Source organism: Lonchura striata, chromosome 6 (assembly GCF_046129695.1).
Source record: "Lonchura striata isolate bLonStr1 chromosome 6, bLonStr1.mat, whole genome shotgun sequence".
NCBI classification, from domain to species: Eukaryota; Metazoa; Chordata; class Aves; order Passeriformes; family Estrildidae; genus Lonchura; species Lonchura striata.
The window spans coordinates 11,955,660-11,974,114 of NC_134608.1; the positions used below are offsets into that span (position 1 = coordinate 11,955,660).

The window sequence follows — 18,455 nt, forward strand, 5'->3', positions numbered from 1 at the left end:
CGAGCGGAATGGAGAGAGCTGCTTGGGCTGGGGGCTGGCGCACGAGGGAGGCCCGTGTGAGGCAATGGTTCCGGCGGGCTGTGTTTCCCAGCCGGGAGCCGCGCGGCCGTGCGGGCGGGGCTGATGCAATGGTGGTGACGGAGAGCGGCGGGTGAGCGGCGCCGGGCCGGGGATGGGCGCCGGGGCGGGCACGGGCACCGCAGAGAGACCCCGGCCGGCGGGAGAGCGGCGGGCTGGGTGCTCACTGCCGCCCCGTGACCGCTGCGAGGCGCCGGGTGTGGAGGGTCTCTGCCGCACATGTTTCTCCCTCCCCCGGAGATGCCTCGATGCACTTGGGGGCGTTTCCTCCCCTCCCTGCGGGGCTGCCTCGCCACAGAGCCCGGGGAAAGCGCCCTTTTCCCTGGGAAGGGCAGCGCGGGGTGTGCAGGGCACTGCAAAGCGCATCCCGCCGCACGGAGGGCAGCGCTGCGGTGGCTTTGCGGTGCCCGGGCGGGGCAGGGAGCGCTGCAGGACGCGGCGCTGGGGAGCTTTGGCATGAGGAGCAATTCTGGGCGCAGCCCTTCCCTGCACGGCAATTCTGGGCGCAGCCCTTCCCTGCACGGCAGCTTTGCTCTTGCACAGCTGCAGCATGGCCAAGATTCATGTGAGGCGTTCTGCTGGTCAGTCTTTGAATGGTCACGTTATCTGTCAGCTTGGGGATTCGTCCTGAACTCGTTTGTTGTAATTTCTTGCATAAATTGATGTTTGCCATGACTGGGAAGGTAGGTCTGCTAGAAAGTGCAGCCTCTGTTGGAGTGCCTGTCAAGGCCTGTTTCACATGACATCTATGTGGATGCCCAGTTCTTATTTTCTACATACTTTAATTTTACTTTTCTTTTTTTGTTTGTTTGTTTTGATTTTTTTTTTTTTTTTTTACAGGAGGAAAAACAGTTTTCAGGAATGTAAGTGCTTTTAGACTCAGTCTTGCATTCTTGTTCTGGTCTGATGTATTACTGTTGTCTCTGAAAGTCATCATGTACTTTCATGCAATGTGTGTCTTCTTAACTTAATGTGAAAACCTGTTTTTTCATTCTCAGGTCTCTAATTTACCAAGTCAGACTGCAGACAGTGAAAATGATCATAGATCTGTGATGGTCAGCCAGTTGGAAAGGGAGGAAGATGCAGTAGTTTTCTGATACCTTTGCCAAGGATTATTTTTGAGCTTTATCTCATAGCGATTTAATATTTTGAAGTGGACACAGGAGCAGTACCCATTATGAGTTTCCTGCACTTCATAGGTAGAAAAAGCACACGTCTTGACTTTCAGGTTCACTCTGGATAATTCTAGACTCTGGTGCTAAATATCCTAATAGTTCATTCTCCAATTCCCATGCATCATTTTTTCCTTCAGATATATTTGCCTATGGTATGGAATTTGGGACTGTTAATTTTTATACTATCAATAAGAGAGAAATATAAATTCCTGATAAATATTAGAATATCCAGATATTTCTTTTTAGTGGTTCACAATTGCTTTAATGAATTTCAAAAGGTAAAGAGCTGTGTTCCACATTACTTAATTCCTTGCTTGAATTCCAGTAGCAAATAGGGGCAGTACTGAGGTAAATAGAGATAACCTTTAGGTAGCAGTCCATATGCTTTGTATTTTATAGTCACAATATCTTCATGTCTTGTTGCACCACCTGGATTACTTTTGCTACTTCTTAATGAAGATGCACCTTCATTTGAGATTCTTTTTTCAGCTTAAATCCATATTATTCCAGACATTTTAAGGAGTCTGGTTTGCTGCTTTCCAGTATATGTGCCAAGTGTTAGGTGTCATTTCAGCTTTTCTGAATGGAGGCAATCCATCAATAAGACTGTACTGTAAGGAGTTAAGTTAAAACAAGAAGTCACAATTTGTTCTACACCAAAGAAAATTCTTATTTATGTCTTCATTATTTTTTGAAATTTGAAGCCAGTAAATATAAATGGCATGTTCCTATAGAAAGGGTGTGTGTTAACCTTCATAAAGCTTTTCTAATATGCATTTATTCTGTACTTTCTTTAACACTTAAAATACTCTCTGCTCATGAAGAAGAGGAAGGCAATATCCAAATAAAAATATGTAATTAAATTGCAGGAATGTATCAAAAAATTTTTTTATGTGCTTCAAATTACTTTTTTTTTAATCACACTTTCAAACTGCAAAAAGTCAAGTTATAAGGGATCAAATTAGGTTAAGAACTTAAGTATTATTATATAATCTCAGTATGGTAACCCAAGGGTTAATACAGTAAACAAATTACATTAACAAGTGGATGTACCCACTTCTCAGCTGAAGCTGAAATGTGGGAATATTGCAGCTGACTGGCAAACAAAGCCTTAATGATAGGTGTGTTTTGGTAATCACCTGGTTACCAAATCGACCTTCAAAGTTTGCTAGGCAGGTGAAAGCTTTTTACAGAAGCAGCTTAAATAAGCACTATGTACATATAATCAAGGTTATGATTAGACTGATTACATTGTAAAAGGAAGGCTTTGAAATACGGCTGAACAGCTAATGCAGCTATTATATTAGGTTTCGTTTTGCTTGGATTTTTTGTTTGTTTTAATTCTGAGAAAAGGGAGCCAAAGGAAAGTGTATTTTTACTAACACTCAACTGATCTGTGCTCCATGCACTGCAGTGGATTAGAAATTTTCTAGGGGGTCTCTCCAGGGAGACAAGACCTTTGCAAGTTTTTTACATGGGCACAGAGCTCTGGGTGGACACGGGCACGGCGTGGCAGACCATGCTTGGGCAGACTGCTGTGTTCTTAATCTCAGCCATCTCCTCATCTTAAAGCATCTGCTGTTATTTTTCCTGCTTAGTCAGCCTATTTCTGACCCAAGGATTCTTTGGAAAGCAACATTTCTCACCACTCATCAATGTGTTTTTTAACTTCTAGAGGAAAACCATAAAGAAGGATTTGCTCTTGTGTATCTTTCTTTGGGCTGAACTACTCTATTACAAAGACAGAATTTTGTGTCGTAATTATGAAAATCTAATAATCCAGAATCTTACAGGGTATCAGTGCAGGAACATTAACTGATCAGGAATCAGATAGCCTCTACCAGGCTGTCTGGTAGAGGCTATCTGATTCCTGATCAGTTGATGTTCCTGCACTGATACCCTGTCAGATTCTGGATGATGAGACTTTCACCTTTAAACACCTTTAAAACACTTTTACCTTTAAACACCTTTAAAAACACTTTTACTTTCACCTTTAAACACCTTTAAAAAGGTGTTCTAGTGTTAAATACATAGACAACATGAGCAGTGATGTCTAAATTTACCTGGTGGTCTTGTCAGTCTCTGTCCATTTTTGTGTGAAACTGAAGCTCATTGTGTAATGTCTCCACATTTATCAATTTGATACAAATATAATGTGGTAGGAATCAGTATAGTTTTTAGTTTCTTATTCTATTCACCTAATCTTGAAGACTTACACTAAAGAGTAAAACATACTACTGTTTGCCCTACAGTTCTCTTTGTTGCTGCTGTTTTGAATCTCCGAGCCAAAGAGTTGGAAGAGGATAAATTCAGTTGAGTTGTACCTAAACAGATCTTTGTGCAGTCTTGCAAAATGGCTGACAGCCTGAACTGTGATTTGAAGTCTCTGAGTCCACTTCAGCTGTTTGAAAGAGTGACTGAACAGGGAGAGAAAGTCAGAGCACTGAAAGCAGGAAAAGCACCAAAGGTATTTGCATTTCTTGTTTTGAACCCATTCTTTTTTAGTTTAGGTATGTCTTCTTTGAGTGCTGAAGAATTCTGTAATTTTAAGATCTATTTTGCTGTGATGAGAAAAACCCTTGTTGAAAACTGTTTCTGTCCATTCTGTGAACTCTGGCATACCTGGAGTAAGGCAGTCACTGGCAAGACTGAAGTTTTTACTCTTGAATTAAGAACACAGTTCTAGGCTTAGAAGCCTGCTTCATCCAGTTGCCATACCATGTGACAGGATCCAACACATTTATTTCTCGAGTAAATTTATGTCACTTGCATTCCTGGTTTTAGATGGTTCATGAAAATCAGGCGTAATTGTGGACATTATCAAATATGTCTTCCTGTAACTGTACTGACAGTACATTCTTAATCTCCCTTAAATAATTTAGTAACTTGCCATTTATTTCAGGTTCCCTGTTGTGTCATCACTATTTTGGCGAGGAGAGCTCAGTTTTAAAATGGGCTTTCTTAATGTATTGCCTGTGGGAGAAAACCTTGAAAACTGGGAGTAAAATAAAGTGTTGTTCTATTTATTGCTTGCATGAGATTTTACAGTAGCTTTCTATTAGAGAGGTCATAACCATTACTTCTTGTTCTAGTTTGTCTTCAAGTCTGTCAATGAACTGTAATGAATAAATTGTTTTAAGGTGAGCCACTAAAAGTGTTGTAAAGTAAATTAGATAATAATTTATATTTTATTTATATACCTTTAGAAACTTATGGTAAAAGTGCTAAGCTTGTTATACCGCTGAAAAGCTAGCAAGCATTTTTTTCCTAGGCAGAAATTGAAAAGCAAGATGGAGGTGCTTTAAATGTCTTAGCAATGGTGATGATTTACATTCTAATGAATATGTATTTGCTTTTCTTCTACATTTGACATTGATGCCAAAAACATTTAAATAAAACAGAGTTTAGGATTTATTAATGATGGAGTTCAGATCAAAGCATGGATGTGGGATTTTGAGAGGTTGGGACATTAATGTAATTGTCTATTTTAAGTATGTTAAGGCAAACAATTGTTTGGGTTTTTTCCTTGATTCAGGATGAAATTGATGCAGCTGTGAGGATGCTCTTATCATTAAAACTGTCATATAAAACAACAACAGGACAAGATTATCAGGCAGGCTTGCCTCCAAAAGATCTTGTATTAATAAACAATGTTACAACTAAAGAAGAGGATGAGGATTTAGTGGATCCCTGGAATGTGCAGACATCAAATGCTAAAGGCGTGGATTATGACAAGCTCATAGGTATAACTCTTCCTTCACTGCTACTAAGGAATTTATGTAAAGTGATCCTAATGACCACAGAAACAGCAAGGCATCATAACAAATCCAGATCAAAACATCATAGGTAACATTTAATTTATGTCTAATCTTAGCATTAACATGTCTAAAGAATTTGCTGTAAGAGATGAAAATGTCCCAGGTGTCAATTTCCTATGAAAGACTTAAATACTTTGCAAAGAAATTTTAAGTTCAAAATCCAAGTTTTAATGTGGTTTGTTTTTTGGTGTAAGGACTGTTATTGGAAATTGCACTAATGAAGACACTGTGACTGAGGATTCAGTGACTGGAATGCAGAATTTTGACCAGCCAGAAGGATTCTTCCTTCCTCACATCACTTATAGAGAAGGAATGATCCAAAACTAATGCAGAAATCTATTAAGTCTAATGACTTCTTCAGAAAGTACACTTAGAGGCAGCCAAGTGCTGGCTGGAGTGAAGGAGTTGCAGCTCATTCAAAAACATGCAGTGTAATTGAAAATATTTCAGATGGGGTTATTACAAAACTTGCAAAGTTTTGTAGTTTAAGAAACAGAGGTCTAGGTAATTTCCTTATTGATTTTACAGTTTGCTGTTTTAATAACTTGTTTGAGTCTAGCATAGAAACAAGTGAAAACTATTCATTAATTTCTCTGGTTTTCCTTTTTTTATTGTAAATCTTCAATTCATGTTTAGTATGTCAGTTGTACATTGCTGAGGTCTGCTTAGTAGATTTTTTCTCACAATAGAGCATACACTCTTATGTTGCAGTAATCATATTTGCTTTTGGGACAGTTGCTTGTGTCAGCATTAATTTAATTCTTTGTTATGTTACTAAGAGATTGTGTCAAATGTATGCACACATTGGCTGAGTCTGCAGGAAGTAACAGGAGAAAGTGGGAAAGGGAGAAGTGTGCAAAGAGAAATACAGGTCAGTGTGAGAGCAGGAAAAAATATTTATTAGAATCTGGAAGTGGAAAAGATCGCTCATAATCTTGATACTTGCATAAGAGTTACAGAGAAATGATTTGGGTTTTTTTTTCTTGGAGGGAGGGGTTCTGAGCATTTTAGAAAATGATGAAGTGTGCAATTGTGATGGTACAATTTCAGGATCTTCCTGAAAACTAGTTACTATAAATCAGTCATGTCCTTTTTTTCCAGTAACTATGTACTTAAGACCTTTAATCTTCCATAGAGTGTGAGTTAGCCTAAAGGGGTTTTACTTCTTTACACTACTTTCAGATTAGTGAATTTGACAAATGAGTCATTTTGCTGGTTCTAAGTACTATGTTAGAAATTTTTCAAAGAATGCTGGCTTAGCCACTTCAGGATGTGAAGCAGTTGCTGGTTGATATTGATAAGCTTCCTTCTTTTCCTTCCCTTTTTAAAAATAACAATTAAAGGTATTGTCTGACAACCTTTTACATTGGATAGCTCCTACCCTAAGGGAAATTTTTGTGCCACTGTAATCTGTTACAGATGTTCTGAACATTCAAATAGGAGGAAATAGGTAGGGAAAAATTATCAATTTTTTTAAGAGAAAAGGTGAACATGGGCAAAGAAAAGGGAGTTGAGCAGCCTGTGAATGTTTAATAAAAATATTTAGGCATTTCTAGTGAAGTGTTCTATACCCCAGAGAGCTTTTCTCATCACTTTCTCTGACAGTGCATGAATATTTCTAGGGTAGCTAGTTCCAGTTAATCTGGGGCATTTTCATGTTTTCTGTTGCTGTCATATTAGCCTCTTACCAGTTGCTGTTGATGTGCTGAATCATTTCCATGCTCATTTGATCTCTTTTTAGCATTCATTCAGATTATCATTTGCCATTTTGTGATGCATTTTGCATTTTATTAATGCAATGTTGAATAGTTCTAATATTGAATAGAGCAGAACACTAGCAAGAAGTAGATTCTTACATAGATTTTTTTTCAAACAAATTTAAATCATAGAGCATTGGCCTGATTATTAGGATCCCAAAATTACTGGGAATAGGGAAAAAAATACTGCTATTTTGCTCTATCACAGCCTTTCCTAAACCACCAAGGCGTAAGTCTTACTGATTGCCATGAAGAGTATTGTGCATTTCCTTTTCAAGCCTCTTGAGGGGAGCAGTGTCTGCAATCATATACATATTAAAGAAGAATTAAGTTTGCAGAAGAGTATTTGGGGTTGGTGATGTTATTTGAGTGAAAGCAAAAGAAGATATTGTTTGACAGCAGAAAATTCAGACATTGAGAAAGAATCGTTCATAGCCTCATAGGGATTTATATTGTATGGCTTAGGCCAAGTTGGTGAACTGAATGTGTTTCTTTAGCATGGTTTTATGGTTGGAATATCAATGCTTCTGCTGCAAGGAGACTGCAATTATAGTTATTTGTGGATGGAGAAATACTGCATGTTTGAGTGATCTGAGTTCCCTAGTATAAAGATAATACTGGAGGTGACTGCTGGGTCTTCAGGCAAGAATCAGACAAATTGACTTTGACTTTTTGACTTGAAGATGTCTCTTTTAATCTAGCTTGTATTTTGTATATTCTTGGTGTTCCAAGATCTGGTTTTAGCTATGCTGTGCTTATTTTAATTTTTTTTAACATTTTATGATTATAGTTCGGTTTGGCAGCAGTAAAATTGACACAGATCTGATTAATCGAATAGAAAGAGCTATTGGGCAAAAACCTCACCACTTTCTACGTAGAGGAATCTTTTTTTCCCACAGGTGAGTTTTTCTTTTATTAACCTTCAAAAGGTCCTGTTAGGCGGACTTCCTGCAAGAATTATTTGGAGAAGCCTGTAACTAGCAAAACCCATGTGCTTTTATGCCAAGGCAAACCAACTGTGCCATTTGAAATTAGCAACTATTGCAGATTTCCCCTGGCAACACTTGAAGCTCTTGATTGTGTGGGTTTCTGATGTGTCCTCAGGAACCCCAGGCTGAAGAAATGTGCTCAGAGTGCAGGCTCGTTTTGACTCTGTCAGCAGCCAGAGGCAGTGGCCTGGCAGAGAATTGCAGGTGCCACTGTTGGTTTCAGCAGGGCTCCCATGCATCTCTTTGTGGTACAGAAAAGGATCAGGGAATAATCTTAAGCAGGAGCCTGCCAGTGACCTTCACAGTTTAATTGTTGGCACACAGGGGCTTTTGGGCTGTGGCACCAGCAGGTATCACAGAAGGGCCTGAGCATGACTGAGGCCATGACCTCTATCAGAGGTCAATTTGAAAGCTTCACATTTATTTTGAAACATATTATTGAAATGGAAACATAATACTTTTTCTTCTGTGAAATGTTTTATATATATATTATTTTCATTATCCTGTATAACATATGAACAAATACATATGTGTGCAGTATGTAAATATGAAAAATATATTAAACCAGCTAAAGTGTAAAAATACCTAAACCACAAAGAAATTTCCTGATTGATTTGCTTAAGATAGTATGAAAGTCTGCCAGAGGTCAGCTAAGCTGCTTGGTTGAACCTATTTGAGAAATGGTCCCTGGCTATTTTGCTGGGCTCTAGAGATTATTATCCAATGAAGTAATTTTAAAAGTTGCACTATTTCAACATTAAATTTTCACTTTTGATTTCATTTTTCTTTGAGTTTCTTTTGTCACCATGAAGACTGAAGGAGACCATGTTTTCTTAAATTAAAAAATTACTAAACAAGAACTTTCTTATTTCTAGGACACCTAACATACTGTAATTTATTTATAAATACTTTTGGCTTTAAAAACTCTGATTTTGAATAAAGGCTTTTTACTGTAGATGTTTCTTGCTAAAGAATTGTATCTTTTCTCTGTTTTTTTCTCTAGAGATATGGACCAAATACTTGATGCTTATGAAAATAAGAAGCCCTTTTACCTTTATACAGGCAGAGGGCCATCCTCTCAGGCAATGCATGTTGGTCATCTCATCCCATTTTTGTTCACAAAGTAAGGTATTTCTACTGGTTGTATTAAAGCGTTTTTTTGGCTTGTGAAAATGCCAAAATGATACATTACAAGGAGTTCTGATTATGTGAAGTGAATAATTATTAATTTAATTCAGTCTTGCCTTTTCACTGAAATTATCACAATCCCTGCATCACCATAAAGCCCTCTTCCTTACTGCCTTAGCCATGTGGCACTCCTTAGAATTTCTGCTGTTCCTAAATCCAGTTCCTTACAAGACTCAGTAACATTACTCTGTAAGGTGCTGCCTGCAGCAGCAGGACACAGAGACATTGGGCTCAGAAAGGTAAAACCTCTTTGAGTTCTGGTTCCTTTGCAACTGGTGACCTCTGTCATGTGTACAGGAAACAGTAAGTGTGAGACTTTCTTCTAGGTAAATTGTCATTATCACTTGTATAAAACATTTTATCTGTTTACATAAATATAACTGCATATGCCTACAAAGAAAAGAACAGACCTCTCCATATACTATTTAAATATATAAAAATATTTTAGCTGCATGATTTACATATTCATTTTAACTTAATTTAGGATAAAACATGTCTGCTTCTATTAGGTGGCTTCAAGAAGTATTTGATGTTCCCTTGGTAATACAGTTAACTGATGATGAGAAATACCTTTGGAAGGACATGACAGTTGAGAAGGCACATGAATATGCTAGAGAAAATGCAAAAGACATCATTGCATGTGGTTTTGACATCAATAAAACCTTTATATTTTCAGATTTAGACTATTTAGGGTAAGTATGAATTTATTTTGAGCATTGTAGTGAAAAAACTGTCTGTATTTTCTCTCTGACTTTGACTACCAGCAGTGTTTTAATAAGTGTCTAAATTTGAAAGCTTCAAATGTATTTTGAAACATATTATTGAAATGGAAACACATTACTTTTTCTTCTGTCTAACATATATATATATATATATATATATATATATTATTTTCGTTCTCCTGTATAACATATGAACAAATATATAGGTGTGCAATGTGTAAATTATGATAAATATATTAAGCCAGCTAAAGTGTAAAAGTACCTAAACCACCAAGAAGCTTCCTGATTGATTTGCTTAAGATAGTATCAAAATCTCTCAGATGTGTTTACACTTTATTGGCTTTAACAGAAGGCATTGCAGCAGCTTGTTGTGGTCAATTATTTTAATTATTCAGCATTGAATGCAGTTCAAAGAAGAATGTTTGTAGTGATTATTGGGGGAAGGGAAGAATAAATTAAACTTTAAAGGCATAAAATTCCTGTTTATGCCTTTAAAGCTTAAGTTAAGTGTAAATGATTCTCTAATTATCATCTCAATGGGCCACAAAAAGTCTGAAACTGTGAGATTTAATCCTGCAGGTTTTTTTTGTCAGCTTTTGCAATCAAAGTTTGTACATATACTCTCCTTCTCTTCTCATTTTATTTTTCCACATTTTTTTTCTCATAGGACAAGTGCTGGATTCTACAAAAACATTGTCAAAGTTCAGAAGCATGTCACATTTAACCAAGTGAAAGGAATCTTTGGCTTTACAGACAGTGATTGCATTGGTAGGAAATTGTACTAGTTACAAGAAACAGTGCTTGCTTTCACTTTCAATTATGCTATTTTAAATAATAGTTCAAAGAGATTAGTGTCTGCCACTCATGAAACAGAGAGAAAAGTCAGGAGGATTATGTTTCTAGGCAGATTGTGATGTTACTGTTGTTCCTTAAGAATTGAACACACTTTACAATGAAATTTCTAGCATAACTTCTATCTTTTTAACTTTAGTAAGAGCAAAGTACAAAACAAAAATGTTAAGGAATCCAAAACGGAGAGCGACTTTTTTAATTTTCTTTTTTATTCTTTTGTGATTGGAGCTATAGGTAGTCTTACTTTCTAGAAATTTCTATGCCAAATTTCTAAAGAAACTTGTAAGAAGAAGTTGCATTAATGCACATAGACGTTTACATATGTGAAAAAAAAATTGAGTGCTGAATAGCATGATTATCAAGGTGCTGGGTAGCTCAAGTCTTCCATTTACTTCACTGCAATTGCAGGTTTCTGTCACATGGCCAAGATAAAAGATCCTGTGTAAAAATAACATTAAATCCTGGATGTTTCTGAGCATTTTTCATCTAGTACTTAGGCCAGTTACAACTTTCAGCCTTCACTGTGACCAAGGAACATGTTTCCACTTGTTTTAGCAGTGCTCTGATAAAGGATGGTATGACTTCATCACATGTGTGTAAAAGTCCACCACTTGCTGTCTGTTCTGACAGGATTTTGATCAGTTCCAGGTTGGCCATGCTGGGATTAAGCCCTGTATAAAAAAGAAAGCTGGGTATATCTGGGATGCTCCATGAGCACAGAGTGCTTATAGCAGTGATTTAAGATCTTAGAGGGAAGCTTATGTGATGACTGTAGCAATTCTATCACAAAGTGAAAAAAAAATGAAAAGCTTAGTCAATTCTGTTTCTGGAAAGGGCAGATAGTTCAATGATCAAGAGAGTATGCAGTGATGAACTTTTGCTGAAGTCAGTGTGATCACAGCTTGCCTTTTGTCATCAGTTTCTATGTCAGTTGAAGGTTTGTTGGCATTGCAGAAGGTAAAAGTGAAAAGGTTTCCTCAGATAAGGCAGCAGTGATGGATAAAGATAGACCTTGGTCTTCAGCTAAGTATTTGGATAATTCACTTATGCATTTTACATACTGCCAAAATTCTGTCTATTTATCACTGCTCCTGTTGATTGCTTAGCTTTTCCAAACATGTTTTTTAGGTAAGATCAGCTTTCCTGCTATCCAAGCTGCTCCATCCTTCAGTTCATCATTTCCACAGATATTCAATGGCAAGGAGAATATTCAGTGTCTTATCCCATGTGCAATTGACCAGGTAAGAAAATCATATTGCTTTATTTGGTTTTCATGGATTTGGGTTTATATTGTACCGTTCAGGTTTCATGGTGGTGTCTCGAGGCATCTGTACAACATTCCTGTAAGGACCTTTCTGAGGCAGAAACTGAAAGACCTAAAAAATGAAAAGATGAAGGATTAACCCAATAATGATGTATTCATCCACTCTTGTATCTCTCTTGATCTCAACTCCATTCACACTGAGCTGACATCTAGGAAAGCAAAGACTGTAACATACTATGCAAAAGCACACTGACATGGGGGTAGGAAGAAACTTTTGGCCATCTTCATGGTAACTTGGACAAGATGGAATGAGCTCAACTTGCAGCATAAGAGATTTCTGTTGAAACTTGAGGAAAAACCCTCTCTCAGTAAGAATAAAGAAGCACTGAAATAGTTTGCCAGAAAGGCTGCAGAACCTTAACAATTCAGATTTAAAGAGAAAACTGAAAGAACATCAGATACAAATTAGAGTAATAGAGTGTTTACTAAACAAGTAGTATTTCTAGGAATCGCATCCTGTGCTGTCTGAATCTTTAGCTATTTTAGTCACAGGGACAGATACTGGAAGATGATGTAATCATATTAATCAGCCACAATATTATGAAGTAAAATTTCACTTTGGTTTAAGTTGCATCACCAGCACAGCACTGCCAGCTTGCTTGCTGATTTAGTTCAGATTTTCTGCTGGTTGTTAAAATGCTTTGGGAGAAAGCTTTCATCTTAGGCTGCCTCCATCTCCAGGCATATTAAGCATAGTTTAGGCAACTGTTTGAATTAATGTAAAATTTTGTAAATATGCCTATTACTTAAGGAAATCGGAGTGTACAGCACTATAGAAAAGAGAAAAAACGGGGATTTTTTTTTCAATTTTTGGTTTTATGACATCACTTCTTATGGTATGAATGAGTCAGCATCAATCAGAATTGATTTTAAATCACATTTTTCAACTTTATTCTGTGCTTTCTTGGTTGTTTTAGGATCCTTATTTTAGAATGACCCGTGATGTGGCACCAAGAATTGGACAGCCTAAACCAGCCTTACTCCACTCAGTCTTCTTCCCAGCCCTACAAGGAGCACAGACCAAAATGAGTGCTAGTGACCCAAACTCCTCCATCTTCCTCACTGATACACCCAAACAAATCAAGACAAAGGTAAGGACCTGCAAAACCTGATAGAATGAAGCTTTACAACAAAAAGGAGAGGTCATAGAATCATAGAGTCATTTGGGTCAGGAAAGACTCTTAAGATCATAGAGTTAACTATAAACCTATCCCTGTCAAGTCCACCACTGAGCCATGTCTATAGGTACCATTTTAGTAGAACAGTCTCCAGCTTCATCAGGAAGTGCTGCAGAGGTTGGCCCACAGCTCCTACCTGACACTCCCTTGATATCTCCCTCACCTGTCTGACACCACCTTCAGAGTTCTTTCTGGTTACAGTGACAGTTTTTAGTGTTTTCCTTGAACATGTATGAATCAGGTTTTCCATACATTTCATGGCAAAGCATCTTCAGGAATTGACTGTGTTATGCATATTTAGCTAGTGTATCAAATACAATCTTTTTCCTTACCAGCTAGTCTGACAGTACAAATATTAGCTGGGATAGTGTACAAAACATGTTTTTTTTCTGATACTGCAGAGCAGTGGTGTAAGGATAAGAGCTATGGAGGCTCATGCTCTTAAAATAATTTTTATGTTGCCATAGTTTTGCAATCTGACAGGCCATGATGTAAACCTCATATGCAGCTCATTCTCTTGGCTGCCTCTCCTTGTTGGGAGCACCAAACATTGCATTGTGTTAGTTACAACACAGGCCAGACCTTTCCTGCTGCTTGAGAATCTATTGCTGCCAATTCACAAATAAATCTGTTCACTCCAATTTACAAATAACCATTATGCTGAAATTCAACTCAGAAGGGGTATTTCCTTCTGAGGATGTCCCTAAAGTCAAAGGAAGATTACTCTTATCTCACGTCAGATAGTCTAATTTTGCAAAAGTTCACCTGTGTTGTGGTACTTAAAGAAAATTAAAATCAGTCCTTGGGAAGGAATTTATAGGCATGAAACCAGACATTAAATAAATGTCAAAACAAAAAGAAATGTTCATGTTGTTTCTATTGGGCAGGCTTGGATTAATTCTCTTATGGTGAGACTCTTCAACAGTCACCCCATAACGCTTCATTCTCTTCAGTAGAAACTGATTAAGCAGTGCTGTTTTGAAGAATTGGAATTCTTATGTGTTTGGATTATAATAATTCCAGTTTATTTGCAGTTACAGAGTTGCTTTAAAAAAAAAAAAAAAAGTTGTAATTTCAGAATAGAGAATATATGTTTAATGGTTATATTGGTAACATGGTTCCATGGTTTTTTCTGGGCAAGTAATGTATGATCTGCAATGAGATCCACGTGCATAAGTCCTAATTTTACTATCATTAAACTAGTTGAAAAAATTAAAAAACAATTCTAGCTACTTGGAATAGAAAAGACATAAAGAAAAATCTGAATGTGATGTAAAGTGTTGAGTAATGGAGGACAAGCTGATATTTATTTCAGCTTCTGAAGCTTATCAGAAATAAGTCTTTATGGAAGTATAGTTTGAGTGAAAGATCAAATACTGTTACAGCAAATAAATAAAAAAATATATTAGGAAAGATGACTTCTGGTCATAAATGCAGGTTAAAAAGAGAATGCTACGCTGGACAAAAAAAATTACTGCTTACAGCATTTTTCAGATTATTGGTACATTGCTAATTAATAAAGTTTAAAACTTGCAGATAATGGAAGATAAAAAATTACCGTGTATTAGGAATGGCTAAGAGGATTCTGGGTAATCTAATGAAATTAGTGGCAGCATTTTAATAAACTATTCTTATTGTACCTATCAGCAAATTACAACTCAGTTACTTGTTTGTTTTCCTATAAAGTGTTTTTTAGATTTTATGTTTATAGACATATTGAGGGATTCAGAGAAATTCAGGGGGAAAAAAATCAGTGCATCACTATGGATAGGAATAATTTTGTGTTTCACCAAAAAAATGCTTTCACCTGGCATGTTGTATTTAATCCTCCTCTGTTTAGGAGGAACACAAACTGTAGAGATAAAGGGCATTGAAAAATTTCATACAGGCTTATAAAATCTAGTAAGGAGGAAGGTCGGTGCAGAAGAGTATGTAAAAACTTAATTTTACATATGTTGAGACAGCTGTTCAGGCTGCCCTACAATAGAAGAATAGATGTGTGTGGCAGATGGCATTTCATTGCCTTAAAATATTCATTAGTGCTTGATTTCTGATTGTAGTTTGTTGCCACAAGACTTTGTCTGTAACTTGGTTCTTGGAGAGATTCAGAAAAGCACTAGACAGTCTATACAGATAATAGGAATGTTCATAAATTGTAAATATATAACAGCTCCTAGATACCAGAACTAAAAAAAAAACTACTTCACATGCAAATCTGTCTTTTGGCAGGTTGATTATGGTATCTTAAAAGATACAAGAGCTAAATGAAAGCTCAGCATATGGTTAAGAAATATTTCTTTTCTTCCACTCAGCAGTTTATTTTCTTTAAATTTGTAGGACGATTGGCATCCTCGGAGAGTTCTGCATATGTATAAATGCTCAAAATAGGCCAGTGACTTCTGAATTTATTGGGAATGGGATTAGCAATTGCATCTGTTCAGTAGTGCTGTTCATCTGCCTATAGGAAACTGTGCTTAAAAAGAGGGAGGCTGTCAGCAAATACTCAATTTTTATACTGAGTAATTGGGCATTGGTGTGATTTTAAGCATTCTAGACAGACTTTTGTAATGTTTAACTTTACTTTTTCTTGTTTTTCTTTCCCCCCAAAAGAGATAAGGTTATCTCTAGGATTTCTGCAGGATTTTCCATGCCTTCTTTATCTCTTCCAAAATTAACTTCTTGATAAAGTAAATATCTTAATTTTTGTACATGAAGTACATTTTCAGCAAAAGGGACTTAAAGCTTTTTTGACTGAGTCTTGGGTAGATTATTTTTAATTTTCACTTATTTTTTATTCTGATTATGCAGTCTGAGGAGTATGTTTATAGACATTTTTCCCTGCTGGGTTCTAATGACCTCCTTTTTGCAGTCCTGAGGCTCTGCTTTAACTCATCCTACTCATTCCTCAGCTAATCCTTAGTGAAGAATTTGGAGGATCATGACACATCTCTGCAGTAAAGTAATCCAGGCTGTGGTGGGGATTACAGCAGAGCTCCTGGTGTTGTTTCAGATTAACAAGCATGCCTTCTCGGGAGGCAGGGACACCATTGAGGAGCACAGGAAGTACGGAGGCAACTGTGACGTTGATGTGTCTTTTATGTACTTGACTTTCTTCCTGGAGGATGATGACAGGCTCGAGCAGCTGAAGCAGGTGAGAAACCAAACTGCAGACAGGGTTATTCATTCCCTGCTGTGAGCACAAAGCTGAGCCTCAGCCCTCAACAGAGCTGTAGCTCAGTCCTCCTGTGAGCCTTCTCCAGGAAAGTGCTTTTGGTGTTAGTCTCATGCTCTGCATCCATTTCAAGTTTCAGTATTAGTGTCTCAGTTTTTGTTTCTTTGCAGTGTTCTTTCTCACAGGCCAATCTGTCTCCTTTAAAACAAAAATTCCCTAGTGTTTTCACAGGAATCTCCAACATTCTGTAGGACAGCATCTTCCTCACTTTTCAAACGAGGTCACCTTGGCATTAGTGTTGTTTTAATTGTATAATACATTCTGCCTGTTCCTTATTGTAAAGTACCTAAACATTCTGCAAAACTACAAAAGCTCATGTCTAAAGCTTGCTGGTTTTGTTTTTTTCCTCAAGAAATTTAATAGCTCTGAGGAATAGATTCATTGATCCCAGGCAAAAACTGCTTCCTATATGTTGCTTTTTCTTTAAGCCTATCTGGCAGACTTCTGTCCCCAGGGTTGGTAGCAAGCCACTTTCCTTCCTTTCATCACCAGTACTAGGTGATGTGTTTTCTCTGGAAGGCAGGAGCTGCAGTAGATAACACCCATGTCATGTTGGTTTATCAGCTTTCTCCTGCTGGGAACAGCTGCAAGAAAATCAAGAGCTGCAGATTCTTCTCCAGCCCTCTACTCCTTCCCACACAAGAGCAGGGTTGGATAGCTACTCTTTGCTGTGCTGTTGTAAATTCCTTATGGAAACTGAAGCACATTTGACTTAAAGAGATTTTTTCCATTGATCTCCAACCACTGCAAGAATGTCAGCCTCAGTCTGCTGCAGAGCACAAAGCCTGGCCACAGCTTGCAGCTCGCTGCAGTGGTGTCTCAGAGCCTGGGTAGAAAACATGAACTTGCCCACTGTAGTAGCATCAGTGCAGCTGCTTCATGTGTAGCACCAGAGGACACTTCCAGAGAAATTAATGTTGGTGTTTTTGTAGCAAACTAACAAGCAAAAAAATAACATACACACCTCAAACCACACCACTGAAATTGCAATTCCATTTGTTTTTTTTAATGTATTTTACTCTTGCTGAGTGAACATCAGCAGCATTTATACCTTGAACAGGTGTTACAAATGGCTTGATGATGGGAAGAGGTAGTCATGTTTATTATCATTTCAAATATAGCTGAACTGTCCCAGCCATAGTTGCTAAATGTGGCTCAACCAATAAACTGTTGGCCTGTGCTTCTAAGCTAAAGCATTTCAGTACTGAGCAATGGAATGGATTACCAACTCTGAATATGACTACAGTGTGAACATAGATTCTGAGTGTCTGTGCTATAAAAAGGATATTTGAATCACATCTAGTCTCTTACCAAATGCAATGAGAGAAAAATATGAAAATTTGTACCTGTTATTGAAAAAAAAGAAAAAAAGGCTTAGGCTCTCTATTTGAACTGGGATTCTGGGGAGGAAAATTGCAGTTTCTTGCAAGTAATTACAGGATTCCCTAACTAACTAAACAAGTGAATGTAGTTTATTCAGTCCTTATAATGTCACATACAAAGTTTGCCAGCTGTCTTAATGTTTTAACAGGCAACAAGCAACTCTGCAAGTTGCATTTTCAAAGTGATACCAGATAATCTTCTAAGGCATGTACTTACTTTTAAGTAATCCAAATCTGTCTTGTAAGGAAATACTGATGACTGAGTCTTTTTGTGAATGGCAACCAACATTTTCTTGACAGGCCTACACCAGTGGGGAGTTGCTCACGGGGGAGCTGAAGAAAGTACTTATTGAAACAATGCAGCCCTTGGTAGCAGCTCATCAAGAGAGAAGGAAGCAGGTCACAGATGAAATTGTGAAGCAGTTCATGACTCCAAGGAAGCTGGCTTTTGAATTTTGAAGAAATGTATATGTAACTTAGCACTTCATAATCCACAGCAAAGTAATTGTCTTCTGTTGTGTGTCATCACTCCCTAGTTATGTACAGCCTGTAACTGGTGCTTTATAAATAATGAGTAAATTATCATGAGCAGCAGAGTACAGGAAAAGTTTTAATAGGACTTGTATCTATTTAAAATCAGAATATGCAAGACAGAATTGACCAGTCTTGCAGAAAAGCATGTATGTCAGCCCAACATTGTATTTTAATGTATTTCATGTTGAAAATATAAATAAAATTTCCATTTGATGATAAAGGCTAA

At 37.3% G+C, this 18,455-nt stretch overlaps 1 protein-coding gene across 3 annotated transcripts; it reads left to right on the forward strand.

Annotated features, from left to right (window-relative positions):
* Positions 1–100: 100 nt before the first annotated feature.
* Positions 101–18,455, forward strand: WARS1 (tryptophanyl-tRNA synthetase 1). 3 transcript variants are annotated; one of them, XM_021549719.3, is made up of 12 exons: positions 101–151; positions 919–941; positions 3,506–3,720; positions 4,789–4,996; positions 7,619–7,727; positions 8,821–8,940; positions 9,515–9,697; positions 10,395–10,495; positions 11,708–11,820; positions 12,821–12,994; positions 16,092–16,232; positions 17,996–18,455. In XM_021549719.3, the coding sequence occupies exons 3-12, from the start codon at positions 3,607–3,609 to the stop codon at positions 18,152–18,154; spliced, it is 1,422 nt and encodes a 473-aa protein (XP_021405394.1). In that variant the 5' UTR covers positions 101–151; positions 919–941; positions 3,506–3,606; the 3' UTR covers positions 18,155–18,455. The 3 variants fall into 3 exon arrangements, with proteins under 3 accessions (XP_021405394.1, XP_021405395.1, XP_077640090.1); XM_077783964.1 differs by lacking the exon at positions 101–151 and adding an exon at positions 263–284; XM_021549720.3 differs by lacking the exon at positions 919–941.

What these genes read in the sequence shown, in the direction of transcription:
- WARS1 (XM_021549719.3), top strand. Translation starts at nt 3,607, where the DNA reads ATGGCTGACAGCCTGAACTGTGATTTGAAGTCTCTGAGTCCACTTCAG. An exon ending in ATCCCATTTTTGTTCACAAA is followed by an intron (nt 8,941 to 9,514) that starts GTAAGGTATTTC and finishes TGCTTCTATTAG; the next exon opens with GTGGCTTCAAGAAGTATTTG. An exon ending in GGCTCGAGCAGCTGAAGCAG is followed by an intron (nt 16,233 to 17,995) that starts GTGAGAAACCAA and finishes TTTTCTTGACAG; the next exon opens with GCCTACACCAGTGGGGAGTT.